This window comes from Agelaius tricolor, unplaced genomic scaffold, assembly GCF_023055355.1.
Source record: "Agelaius tricolor isolate 1412-34295 unplaced genomic scaffold, bAgeTri1.0.p SCAF_2, whole genome shotgun sequence".
Taxonomy (NCBI): Eukaryota; Metazoa; Chordata; class Aves; order Passeriformes; family Icteridae; genus Agelaius; species Agelaius tricolor.
In genome coordinates, this window is record NW_027269262.1 from 30,210,658 (window position 1) to 30,225,495 (window position 14,838).

A 14,838-nucleotide genomic window follows, 5' to 3' on the forward strand; every position below is an offset into this window, starting at 1 on the left:
AAATCAAAGAAACTAAGAGAGCAGGGAATTAGCTCTGCCGCAGTAAAGATACAGACAGAGAAAACAAGTCTACAGAGATTTGGATTTCATTTGCTCACAGACAATTTCTTAGATTGGTCTATTTGCATTCCCCTTGCAAGTATCTGATCAACACCACTAATTCCAAAGCTGCAGTCTTACAAGAGACAAATCAGCAGGGTCAGAAAAAATAATTAGCAGTGCACTGACTGGAATAATCTGTTGCAGCCTTTGTATTAAACTCAGGAGAGAGGAGTGAAAGCACAAAGTTAATTGAAGTGGTTTATGGTTATGGCATTTCTTGGAGTTTTTTCCCACATATTTAGACAAAAAAAATATGTAGAATTTGAAAAATGATCAAATGTTCTTCATGCAGCAAACTCCTCAAACATCTGGTATAGTGTTCTAAATTGTTGACTTTAATAATATTTAAGGCTAACTAATCTCCTGGAGGTTATAACTAGAAATTTATTTAAATGTTTCAACACATTAGCATCACACTCTGAATATAATTAATCTAGCATCTCTATGATAAACCAGAGTATTTCATTTAACAGCTACATAAAATACTGTTCTAATGAAACTACTAAGAACTCAAGTCTTCCTTTTGACATCTTTTTTTTTCTTTAAAAGCTCAAGAGGTGAGAGAGAACTAAAAGTTCACATTACCTGTGTTGCTCATGTAGCGTTTCTACTTTGGTAAGAAAATCTTTGTTCTGCTCCGGTATAAAGTTGTAATTTGAAAGATATCCTGAACAATGCACTGAAGCATTATAGTCTCCAAGTTGTGCTGTTAAAAAACAAGAAACACATATACAAAGTTTTCATAGTTAATTGGATTTTTGTTTAGAAGAAATTCCTTCTCATTAAAACACATACACATATGGGAAAATGCAGAAATTACCAATTATTTCCCAACAGACAAGAAGTGTTGAGCATCGGGAACTGTATGACCTCAGCGAGGTAAGACTTATTTCAAAATACACTTACCATAACTATAATCTCAGGCACTGAATGACTCAGTACTTTATTTAGTTACTTATGTAGCCTCACTTTTGCATCACAACCTGTAACAGCACCAGACAGATGTCATGTGCTGTGCTGACACACACATGCTGCACTGTAACATCAGAGAACACCAAATTACTTCAGTAAGAGATGTTAAATGAAACCAATTTGACGCATTTACTTGACTAGAACATATTAGAAGTTTTCAACAAGATCTGTCACTTAAAAAGCATCCACTCTTCCCAAATTCAGGTGGAAATCACTCTACTACCAACTGTAACACTGTCCTAGAAATTGAGCTGTGAATTACTTAACAGAAAGAGTGAAATAACTGCCGATTGACACATAACATTACCAAGCTGCTAAAAAAAGTAAATAACTATAACCTGTGCTAACCTTCTTTTTCATAAGGAGTATAGAATAGTGGTTATAAAGCCCTAAAGTTTCCCAGAAGTTATTGGTATGCTTTGCAAATTAACACAAAAGAAAGTAACTGATAGGCTGCAAACAATTCAGCATCAAAAGCTCCTCAACTAAATCAAAGTTCAAGAGCACGCTTTTAGGATATACTATCAACTATATTAACACTATTTTCCAGAAAATTTTTTAAAAAAAATACAAAATAGATATTTAAGTGATTCAAGTTGAGGGGCATGAGAGGCACATCAGAAATAACTTACACATAGTAATTATGTAGGATCTGTAATGCAGGGGATAACTAATATTTTCCACATATATATATATTCAAATTGCATGATTTATATGGTCCAATGGAACTACAATGATACAGTACAATTCCCAGGGAAATGCAGTCCAAAGCTAATAAAGTTGCACACCTAATTGTCTGCATCAAGAGAAATATTTAAATAAAAAAGGGAATTATAAACTAATTTACTTTAAATGCAGAAAGTCTTGCCTACTTAGTTCTTTCTTTTAAAAGGTAGCCTAAACTTTAAATTAATTAGCAAATGGCAGGCAAAGGACTAAATATTTTCCATGAGAGCCAAAAATCGTATTTGAACATTACTGTAAAGTTATCTGAAGAAAAAAAAAAACAAGAACAAATAAAAACAAACCAAAACAAAAAAATCACCAAATCAACCAAGAGAGACAATGCAGAAGTATCACAAGAAACTGATTTTAGAAATATCTCTATATTGATAAAAGTCCAAGCGTGACAATGCTAAGTCTAAGGCAACAACAATAAAAGTGAAAATTCGAAACTTTTAGAAATAAGTAGTATGCTAATAACAGTGTAAAATAAAACTCACAATTTCACAATTACAGTAGTTGACTGAGGATCCCTTCCTTTGCTAGTCATTAACACAACCCATCTTTTCTATGAAACAATCTACATCTTTAAGGTTTGCTGCAGCCAGTTTGAATTCCAATCTTGCCAGTGGGAAAAGAGCAGATTACCAGAAATAAGATAATGTCGTTTTCTACTTCAATTTTGTTTGCAATAGGAAAAGATATTGTTACTGTAATTTTACGTTCTCTAAAAGAGGCAACTGTTATTTCCTCCATACATTATGAGGTAGTCTTCTTTCTGATCTTCTAAATAGGCAACTGGGTTTTTTTCCTCTTGCTACTAGCTACCTGAGGCCATGCCAACAAGGGGAGCAATTTAGCTTCTCCAACTCCCTAGCCAGCTGTTGCAGTAGAAGAGAAACATCTTGCTAGACTAATGATCTTGTGTAAAATTTAATTATCCAAGCAGGAAAAAAAAGTTAGGACATATCAAGATGCCAGCAAGAATAATAACCCATGATGCTTCTATCTCTTTACTGGTTTTCTCCAGAAGAGAAAAGAAGGGCAAAAAATATTAAAGACCTATTTCTAATCTGAGTTTCTTCTGACATAGTTTCTGCTCTGATCATGAGACAACAGATACTAACTCAATGAAGATAGAGTATAAAAATAATATTTTAACCTTTCTCCATTCTAGACCACTGTTGCTCTTTAATTTATTATAACTGGCAAACAATATAGAGCAAAGTGAGAGAAAGTGGAACCAAGGATGAGTCAAAAAACAAACAAACCCTGATATTTGAATATCAGAATACTGTATTTTAGAGTTATATATCGAATATGAAAAGCTTTAAAGGAAGGAATGTGATGAACCATTAATTTAGAAGGACATATTCAGTAAAACCAGAGTATTTATTTTTAATTTCTAGTAAAAGAAGATTCAATAGCCAAGTAGCCATGCCAAAACACTAGTTCTACAAACTTTCAATAAAGAAAGAGCTTATAAGTGCTTGAAACACAAGTCTTGAGATCATATATGTTTAAAAAGCATAGGATCTTTCTATGCCTTATTGAAACCTAAAGAAGTCATATATTCATACTTTTTTCAAATGTAATTTGTTCAGATATCCTTCAAGGTGCAGATGACATTGTTCTCTAATTCTACAGACTTTGCTTGTAAATAACAAGGAAAAGAATTGCATCCAAAGCAATAGCACCAGAACCTATTTCTGCACACGGGCATTTCAAGTAACTTCACATACAAGAAGGGAAATGCATGAATAGCTCATTGCCTAACCATGATGAGAAATCAGTTATAGATCATATGGACAAACTGACCCAAAGGAATGCCTACAAAAGCTAGTCTTTACAAACTGGTTAAATATCAAATTTCCATAGACCTGAGAAGTGTACCAGAAAATAATCAAGCAGGTTCATATTGAATTTGTAACTTTTTTGCAATTTTAATATTCTAGGTCACATGAATAAAGCACAAAAGTGAATTGAGTTTCCTGTTTAAAAAAAGGATAACTACATATAAAGATCAGGTTCAGAGGGCAACAGAATAAACAAACCACAGGAAGAGTCTTGCATATAAATTGTAAAATCGCTCACATATAAAACTGTAGTCCAGGATTAAAACATAGAAATCATAGGATCATATGACTGGCCTCCAAATCAAGACAGCAATAATGACTCACATTCCTGAGATGAGGGTGAAATGTAGTATTAAAGGTTAATGATTAATTTATCTTCATATGAACACTGAGGTACAAAAAGAAAAGATACTTAATCTATACAGTTCAATCAGTTTAGAAATTTTAAGTGATTGCTTCTTGGCACAAAAAGAGAACAGAAGAAAGATTAACTTCCTAGCATAAACTGTTTCTGAACAGTAACTAAAAATTATTCAAATATTAAAATGTTTCTGGAATCATAAAACAATCTGCTACAGCAGAATTCAGTTTCAAAGAACCAGCATAAAAATGCAGACACTTACTAAAGACAGACTAAAAGGCAAAAGGTAAAAAGTTACATTGGAATGATCAAAATGATACCATGTTGAAAATGGTTTCGAGAGAGAAATTTCTAAAAGGACCAAAACCCTCAGAAGTGAATGTTGAGAGAAGGAAAGGTGTTTCAACAAGTGGAACCTGTATCCAGATAAGGATGTGAACATGAACACTAACCCACTCAGTCCCTAAGAAATTGTGATGTCCCTACAGGACAAGTAGAACTAGCTATCATGTGAGTTAAAACTAATTTGTTTTGCAAAAGGAAATAATGCTTCACACTCAAGAGCCCTTACAAAATGTTCAGCATAGGCATGACTGTAAATAGCTGCTTACGACCACTTACAACAGCTGGCCATTTTGTGGTAAGACAGAATGAGAAATTAGGCATTAATAAAAACAAAGGAACATTTGTAGAGGAAAAATAGAGAAAACTATGCATGCACAATGGTAGTCTCCAAGTTATTTACCACTCCAGAATGAAAAATGAGCCAGTCATTGTAATGCCTTTTATTAAAAGAACTAAAAAATAAAAATCAGCAGCTCAAAACCCAGACACAGTCAAACAGCAACACAAAACAATAGTCACAAGGAAAAGGAAGAAACAAATTAGAAACTATAAATTATACTGAGTTGTTGTTTCTGCATCTCAAATACAACATGTACTTCAGAAACCATACAGACACAATCAAAAAAAAACTACTGAGAAAAGCAAAGTATAATCCAAGGTACAGGGAGTATTCATTTTGAGGAGACATTGGAATAAAAGACTTAAAGGAATAGTTACCAGTACTCCCAAAACATTGTGAGGCTTTACCAAACTAATGCATCTCATCCTCTGCCATATATGTTGTTTCTCAGCATTCATCACTACTCATTTGAGAATCACAAAGTCATTTAGGTTGGGCAAGACCTCTAAGATCATTGAGTCCAACCCTTAACCCAGCACTGCCAAGCCCACACTAAACCATATCCCTCTGTGCCACATCTACACATTTTTTAAATACCTCCTTGAATGCTGACTCCACCACTTACCTGGACAGCCTCCTCCAAAGCCTGACAACCCTTTTGGTGAAGAAATTGTTTCTAACAGAACCTAAACCTTCCCTGGTGCAACTTGAGGCTGTTTCCATGAGTGTAATTCTGTATTACATGGACCTTGACCTTGGGAAACTCTTCTTTCCCCCTTTTTAGTTATGTTACACAAAAAACAATTAAAAGAGTCATCCAACTCAAAATGCAGAAGAATAGTAGTGTCAAATCTATGAGGCACTGCAGAAAGTCAGCTCCTTCAGCTACAGCACTGGCCAGTATCCCAATTTGGGGTTCTCCACTCTGGGGACTATACCTTGTTTTTAAGTGTTACAGTTCAAAAATTATTTGTGGCCTAATGGAAGACCATCACAAATACTTCAAGCAATGATCTCCTGAAGTGGCTTTTGTATTGCCTAACACAACTGTAAAATATAATTAGGGAAAACCAGCCCAAAAGAGCTGGAAAGTTGCTGTATGTAAACAATCAGGACACTTAGATGATCTGTTGTACAGAGATGCTAGCAAGCTCAGGAGCAGCAATCTAGAACTCAGTGAACTATGTGGAAGGAAATGGGAATGTTTTTCAATTAATCTCTCCAAGCTGATTCTTGTATTGGGAGTTTCATCACCATCACACAGATAACACTGGCACTGCTGATGACAGGTACTGTAAGATATGATAAATGGTGTCTCTGAACAACACTGATGCAGGCTTCAGAAGAACAGATGTGACATGCACACAATCCTCAGACTACCCAATACACCTAGTAAGTAATTTCAAACCCTGGAAATTCAGCTCAAATTTCTCTCTGCTAATCCAGTCTGATTTTGATTCTAAGACACAAGGGTTAAAGATGCCCTGGAAAGAAGCAGAAATCTGCATCATCTGTAAGCAAGTCTCTCAGCTTATATGAGATGTCCTTATGAGCACTATTTTACTTGAAGAAAGCATGGGTAGGGAGCACACACAGAAAAATCCCCAAATGCTAACCATGAAAAGAGAGAGGTTTCCATAAACTAGGAAGTCTGAGAGGTCAACCTAATTTTTATAAAGGCAAAATGATAGCAAGTCAGAAGAAAGAGTCAGGCCTCACTGTGGTGTTGATGTTTCTCTAAGTCTTACAGCCCACTCTCTGGGACATCAATCTTCTGGCATTCCCAAAATTTTAATACTCTTATTCCCAGTTCCTGAGAGACTTTCACACTAAAGTTCACAAAGTTCAGCTTTCCTTGACTCCTCAGCATCATCTTTCCTCAGCTTTCCTTTCCTTAGAAGAGGTTTAAGTCCATTGGAAGCCCTAGCAACCAGTCAACCCCTTTCTGAACAAGTCCCAAAGACAGATTGCAGTGTGCTAGAGATGATCCCTGGTTCTCAAAGCAGGGCTGAGAGGAGCAGTACCACAGGAGACAAGACCAACTGATGCTCAGGAAAAAACAAACTTAGAAGCATTCATAACATCTTGTCTGGCTTTATTGCTGTGCTTCAGATTCAAGGTCCAAATCAGCAATGGATTTATTAACATAAGAGCATATTCCTACAAAACCCATGGGGATTTCTTAAATACCAGTATCTGGGCATTTAAACAATGGCCTGGAAATGGCAATTTGCTACATGAAGCAACAGAAAACAAGTGTTGCTAAATCACCATTTGAAATTTACAAAAGGAAGAGTCATACTGTATGGGTTTCCTTATTTGGTTTTATAGACAGTACAACATTCCCATTTTACACTACTAAAAACACATGATTTATCAAGGTTTTTTTTCAGTATGATTCTATCCTTCCAACTTCACAATGATGAAATTATTTGAAATGCACCTTAACAAGTTCTTCTTAAAAAAAAAAAATTCAAAATCCACTGACTGTTTTGTCACAAAGCACATTCCTGATAATACACTAACAACTTATTCTTGAAGTGCCTGAAGTATTTTCGTAATCAGGTTCAGTCACATGTTCTTCAGACACAGTATTCACACCCACTTGCATTCCCCTGTAACTTAGCCCCACCACGCAAGGCAGGGTGTGTTGCAGCAGGGCAGAGGGACACGTCAGAGCTTTATTTCAGAGATTTATTTCAGAACCAAATGCCTGCACACAGGGCACTACAGAGAAGCAGCATCCCAGTAGATTTGACCAAAAACTGTCCCCTTGCGAAACTCAAAGTCTCTGAAGCCAACCATACAACCAGCACACAGAAGAACTTCAGTTAAGAAGCAAGAGCAGAAATATCAAATACCAGACATCATACACTGTGAAAGAGATCTGCCTTCAGCCCTCCCATCAGCAACAACTGCTACACCTTTTAAATAAACAACCCACAAGGCTATCAGACAACATGGATTTCCCCTTCTGCATACAAGGGAAGGCATAGAAGGAGAGAGCAGCCTGAAAGCCTCCAAGAAGTGGCAGTAAACAGCCCAGGTAGAACTGATTCATGGCAACCTCAGACAATGGATTTCTCATAAGCAGCTACCTCATACCAAGAACTTCAGCTTTCCTTACTAAGTATGATTAGAAATGAAAATGCTAATAGAAAACTACTTAAAACTATTTCAATTGACAGGAATCACAGCAAACATGACTCAGTAAGGAGACTGAAATCCCTGATTTCACAAATGTCTTTGCTATGCCATCATCTTCAGGTAAAAGCAAAAAAAACCCAAAACTTAATGGAATATGTCTTTCATTTAAGCATTCATAAGCATTTCATTCCCTACCAACGCAGAGAATAAATATCAGTATCACACAAACAGCAACAGAAAGGAAATCAGATAGCAAAAAATAGTTGCTTTTGGGTTTGGGGTTTTCTGTGCTGTGGCTTTTTTAATTAATAAAGAAACAAGAAAAATATGCACCACCTGGTAAAAGCAGCACCATAAGAAGTTAGAAAAAACAGATAAATAACTCGATGGAAAATCCAGAATCCACCATGAAAGAAATGATTAAAACACACTAGCACTGTTTGACAATCTTCACTGTCCTTCTATCATTCTCCTTTAGTACAGATAACTGTGTTAGTAGGTATCCTAGCCTAAGTACTAAAAAGGGAACAGTCGTAAAACTGAAGGGGAAGCAGGAACATCTTGGGGATTTGGGGTATACTCGATATAGCATTATTAATTTCCCTTTTGATAAAACCTTTGCATTCTTCACTTTTGAGCTTTAGCACAATTGGATCACCAATTCATTTAGCAATCCTAATGGTGCAGAGTGTTTCAGCCTTCAAGTGCCCTTACTGGGCCTCAGAAACACCAGAGCAGGATGCATTTCATTTGGCACCAAAAACTGGGACTATGGGAAATTTGGAAAATTTCAACTGTTCTTACTGAAGCTTGAATCTGATTACAGTTTCATTTTATAAAAGGGTGCAACATATTATATACTTCAACATAAAAGCAAATGTTTCATAGACTCTTAGGGTTTCAATAGATACTAAGAGTTTATCACATTCCTCTTTGAAAACCACACTTTAATTATTTTAGCTTGGTTCTCATTTCAAACAAAAATACCTCAATTGTTTCTGTGGGCCTTGTTAGCCTTTCCATAAAAGAAATGAGATTCAGCCAAATAATTACACAACTATTCTCGCTTATTTTCCCCTGACTATTTTAACAAATATGCAAACTCCACTAAACCCCCAAAGTGCTTTTTTTCTTTATTTGTTTAATGAGAAAGGTCCTCCTCCAGCTGTTTTTCACTATCTTTTGAGGATGCTTGCAAGGCACTGTCAGACTCCAGTTTGGTTTTCCTACAGAAGATGCTTTTCTAGTATCATCATTTGAAATTTTTTTGCTAGCTGAAGGCAGATGAGAAGGATGTAAGTTCTTATATGTAAAGTCACCTTAAATGTGTTGCAAAGGGCCAGTTTTACATATCTAACAAACCAAATTCCATGAAACAAACATTGTGTAAGAACACTGTAGTTTCTTAATCATGAGTTTACCTTCCTCTTATCTATTCTCTAGATGACCACTTATTCCCTTGGAATGCTTTCTCGTAGCTATTATAACACATAGTAAGTTTCCCAGTTTTGTTTCCACTGACAATGCAAACCTGACTTTTTAGTCAGCAGTCAGAAGCACACATAAATAGCAACATTATTCTTGTATCAACTTTTTTTTTTTTTACAGGCCTAAAAAGTATTCTTTTTCTATTTAGACTGCCTCTGGAGGCTGCTCTAATAACCTTCACCTGCATACTGAATACTCTGCACAAATAGATAAGGAAAGAAATCTTTCCTGACTTTTCAGTGCCAAAGAGCCAAGAAAGTAGTCAGTCAAATAAATTAATTAACAAAATAATGGTTGGATATTACTTACATTGTACTGCATATGATGCCAGGACAACAGCAGAATTAATGGGGCATGACAACCTGGAAAGGAGAGGAAATAATTTTTATTTAAACATAGGCTGTATGTACGTCTTATTGAAACTGTCTCACAATTAGTTCAGTATGCGAAGACTAATTTATCTTCAAAAGAATATCTGATTTTTTTCTTACTCAGTTTGATTGTTAAAGCACAGTACCAGACATTAAACACTTAAGTCCCTTAAGTGAACGGAAGGAACTAATCGGAAAACGACATGCTCAAACTCTTGCTGGATGCTTAGTCAGCAAAGAAAAAGGAGACAATATTTTTATGGGGCTCTGGACATTAATAGCTGTATTCTGGTGTATTTAAAATGAGACACAAACATTAAAATTACCCAAATGCCAAGCACAAAGACAGCTCTGATCTTATGACCAAAACTGACTCTATAAAGGAAAAAAAGCCAACACCAGTAGGTAACTGACATTTGGCAGCAAATACTTGGACCATGTTTTCCTTGTTACTTCTTTTTTAATCTACAAACACATAGAAATCACAGCCAAATAAACCATTGGGTATATGCCCACCATATAGGTAATATAACCCTGAAATGAGAAACTATAGCATGAACTGCCCGTTACTATTCCTGATTACTGCACTAGGTATTGGGTCCCCAGGTTTGGAATTCCATGCTGGCACACCAAGCCTTGCATAAATATTTCTGTGGCTAATGTTGAGCCTGTTGACACACAGCATCTCCTACAGCTCATTCACAACAGACTTCTAAACCGTTCTTAATAAGTGAGCTATGAGAAAATTTGTATCATTTCCTAGCAACATGATTTTCCTTTAAAGCAATGTTTCACAAGACATATTTATAGGATAACTGGGATAATTTTTCAGCAACAATACCCTCAAGTCAAAGGCTTTTTAATTTTATTTTTAAAAGAATTATAGAGAAAGCAAAGATTCTTCTTATTACCTTCCTTCTGCAATATCAATCTTCAACTGCAGAAAGAATAAATGCCTAGAAAAAAATTTTTTGGAAAAGAAACAAATGTGCATTTATTTTTAAATGGTATGTTTTAAATAGCAACATATATAAGTTTTACTTCATTAGATTTCCCAGCAAGCTATACAAACAGATGAACAAATATTAGTGGCATTTACAAATACACAGTCATACACCCACTTATTCTCACAACATTTTTAAGGATCTTTGGCTGTCTCTACTGCAACTCCAAAGCCGCAGTAATAATGTCACAATTGACACTACAAAAACCAAAAACCACTGAAATGGGCTCTTTTTCTCCCTAGAATACTCATTTTGAATGCAAATTAAAAAAAAAATAAAAAAAGGAAAAACACCCCAAATCTCAATCAAGGTTTAACTGTGAAAGTCTATCTTGGAGCTAGTCAATGAAGGATGAGACATTTCTCTAGCAGCATATGCTGACAAAAAAGCTCTTAAACAATTCCCCAAGAGCAGTTTAGTCTTCCTCTTATTAGAGGGTTTGATAATGCTAGTTTATAGTGATATTGAAGAGTGGGCATGCGAATAACTTTAAAGAGCAGATCTTAGAATAATTTCAGTTTTAAACTGCAAAACAGCTTAAAAGTGCATGATTAACAAATACCAAAACAGGTCAAAAGCTAAATTTTCTACAAGAAATATAATTTCACATGTTGTACTACTTACATTCCCAAGTCACTGAAATTAATAAGCAATGAAAGTGGTACAGAAATGCCAGATAATGGCCAGATTAACACGTGCCTTCAAATTCTAAACTCCAAATTACAGGCACTGAACAAAACAAGTATTCAATTAAAATCTTGTGACAAATTAATTGCAAATTGCTTACAATTAAAATCTTGTGACAAATTAATTGCAAATTGCTTACAATTCATGCACCTCACCACCCCAAAAACTCAAAGACAAGTTTAAAAATAAAACTTCAGAAGTCTATTGTAAACTGAAGCATTATACATATTTGCATGTTACAAGTAATGGTCAAACTAGAAAACAAGAACTGTTATCAGTTCTTCACCAAAAAAAATAAACCCCACCCTTCCACACCCTCAGCATTAAATCTACTACACATGTTTAAAACTGACTCAGTGTTGATACAAAACTTCTAAGATAGATAGACCTAGGGCATGCAGACCCAAAAAAAAAAAAAAAAATTCAAGACACAAATAAACGTACTTTTAACACCGACATCTTTGTACTAACTTATACACAGCTTACAACTCTGAGGTACAGCTGGAGTGTATCAGAAACTACTCATTTGAGCATGGCATTAAGCTCTCCATTCCAAATGCATTCAATACCAAGAGTAATAGAAAGTTACCCATGTAATAAAGCATAATTTGCCAAGCTGCAGACATGGGTAAGACACATTCTTAGTTCATAAAGGCAAATAGAAGTTACCTGGTTTGTTCTTGCTGAAGTGTATTAGGATCAGGTATAAAAAACCTTACACGAAAATGAAGTGTGCAGGGAAAACCTCCTGCAATATTTTAGAAGAGCAAATCAATATTTAGTTTAAAACAGAAAGAGCATAATATTTTAATTTCTATACTTACAGAAAAATTACATGAACAACCACATAGACATCTCATGCATTTTTTTCATGAAACTCAAAGAAACTATGCAAAGTCTCTCCTGATGCCCAAACAGCAACTTTGAGAAGAAAATACTCTCAAATGTAGTAACACTTTAAATGAAAGTACTTCGCATATGCTACATAAAAGGCATTACTGAGCTTCCTTTGCCTCCTAAGTATTGGAAGAGAGAAAAGCACTAAATATATTTAAGGTATCTCAGCTGGGCTAATGCTCAGTTCTATCTAACATACAAATACATTAAATTACAGCAGTCCAACATGCTACTTTTGTATATGAATTGAAATAAAAATGCGTGATCTGTCGCACAACGTAGAAATGAGAGCGCTGAAAAACATATCTCAAGTGCCACAGCCCAAACTGGGACAGGGCCACTCAGTGTCACTCCTAAGCTGCTCTCCAGCCAGGGTTATGCTGGCTGGCCTGTCCCTCTTGGCAGGCATTCTGTGATAGACAAAGCTGCAAAAAACAAGACATACTAGAACAACAGATGCACCTGGAAGTGTGTGGCGTTGGTTTTTTTGGTTAGTTTTTTTTAATAAAAATGCATAAATTTGGGGTTTCTTATTGTATGTGAGGTAAGAAATTCTCAGAACCTAATTCTCAGAACACAAAACTGGCTATTCCTCCCTCAATCAAAACCCCTCTTCCTTTGCTTCCCTCTCAGGAGGAATTCACTGGCACCACAATATGACTACTGCTTTCATGGCCATCTAAGCATGTCTAATACTGCTCAGAAACCAGGTTTAGCTGCTATTATAGCATCAAAGTTAATGATCTAACAGGTCTTTCCTCTCAGGTAGGAGTAAGAAAAGCAGAAGAATCTGTTGAAAAGACTGGAAGACACAAGACTTGCTCTTGAAGAAAAATCTACCATTTGGACAATATGCATTTGTTCTAGCCATAAGAATGCAGAAAAACAGAACTGCAAAGTTACAACCAAGATAGTAAAAATAAGTCTTACCTTTTAACTGTTTTCTAATAGGTTTGCTTGGTTCAAGCCATCGCTGTGAAATGAAAAACTATTAGATGGATTAAAAATAGTTACAAATAAATACTGTTTATGTGCACGTGTGTGCATGAATATGTGTGTATACATACATGTGTATATATTTATACACACATATACATGCACACACATTTATTATTTACTATACTTACAGGTGAATCTACTGAAGTCTCATTTTGCTGTAAACCAAAATATTCCTTCTCTGTCACACCCAGCTGGTTATAGGTCATATCCAACAAAATCTGTCCAGTGTCTTGTTTCTGAAAATAAGAAAAGTTTATAAGCAAAATCTGCAACACTTATACATTTTAAGATACAATTAATTGAAGCTTGTTTAGTTTTGGTTTTTTTCCTAATATAACTCAGGAATAAAATAGCTGCTAATTCATCAATTCAAAGGTTTTCAGCAATAAAGGTATTGATAAAGGTTTGGGTTTCTTTCCAAAATACTTTAGGCACAAGAAATTTCCTAATATGAACAGACATGTATTCCAGCCCTTGATGTGAGTGCAGCAAATTAATTGTAAGCAGGTCACCCCTCCCTTGCCCACAGTGGGAGCCATGCCCTTCCCTGGAGTGGCAGCCTGCAGGGATGGCTTGCAGACACACGGGGCTGCTCTGGCCCCTGCTGTCGCCATAAAGCAGCATGCTGTGCTTCCGCATCAGCTAATAAAAGGCAAAGTAAGTATACACCAGGATGGGAAATAAAAGGAGGGGGATCCTGTGATCCAGCCATGAGACCCCATACTTCAGACTGCACTCTCACCTGGCCCTTTGTGTCCACATACTCAGCTTCCATTCAGGCACCCCATTTTCTGCCTAGATGTCCCCCATGACAGGAATCACAGAAGAACTGGTGCAACATGGTATCAAACAGCAGAGATCAGAAGTCTAAGGCTGGTATAATTTCCCCCAAACCAAAAAAGTATCTCCATGCCATGGCATTGTGGAGAACAGATTAACCAACTTCTGCCAAAGAACACCATGAACCAATTCTATTTTAAAAAGCCACCAAACACTGAATCAAAAAAACAAACCCCCTCAACAAGACTGCAATCCTAACTATGCTAATAAGTAATAGAGAGGTTGCTGTAGTGGGTTTGTGTGGCTAGATTTTGGTACTGGGGAGGCACCAGAGCAGAGATTCCCCTGCAGATCATGGTGAAGCAGCTCTGTCCCTGCAGCCCATGGAGTCCCACAAGAGAGGCAGAGATCCACCTGCAGCCTGTGGAGGATCCCATGCCAGAGCAGGGATGCTTGAAAGGAGCTTGTGAATCAATGAGAAGCCAGGGGTGGAACAGGCTCCTGGCAGGGACCTGCAGACCCATGAAGAGAGAAACCCACACTGGAGCAGGTTTGCTGGTAGAAGCTGTGACCCTGAAGGACTGCACCTCAGGGAAGAGTGATCCATATAGCTGCAATTTGTGAAGAACTGTGGCCTGTAGGAAGCCCATTGAAGAAATTTGTGGAGAACTGTCTCCCATGGGAAGGACCACATTGTGGAGCAGGGGAGGGACTCCTCTCCCTGAGAAGCAGGAGAAATAATCTATGGCAAACTGACCAAAATCCC

At 36.4% G+C, this 14,838-nt stretch overlaps 1 protein-coding gene across 3 annotated transcripts in view; it reads right to left on the reverse strand.

The window, feature by feature from the left end:
- PTPN3 (protein tyrosine phosphatase non-receptor type 3) overlaps window positions 1–14,838 on the reverse strand; it is a 122,783-nt gene that overhangs the window by 68,640 nt on the left and 39,305 nt on the right. Inside the window, exons 3-8 of one of the 3 annotated variants that reach the window (XM_071455187.1) lie at window positions 13,421–13,528; window positions 13,224–13,281; window positions 12,066–12,144; window positions 10,617–10,661; window positions 9,644–9,696; window positions 688–808 (exon numbers count right to left, since the gene is read on the reverse strand). In XM_071455187.1, coding sequence (XP_071311288.1) covers window positions 688–808; window positions 9,644–9,696; window positions 10,617–10,661; window positions 12,066–12,144; window positions 13,224–13,281; window positions 13,421–13,528 — 464 coding nt within the window. Of the gene's footprint in view, window positions 1–687; window positions 809–9,643; window positions 9,697–10,616; window positions 10,662–12,065; window positions 12,145–13,223; window positions 13,282–13,420; window positions 13,529–14,838 lie in introns of those variants that run through there. The other 2 variants (XM_071455178.1, XM_071455195.1) reach the window with 2 other exon arrangements.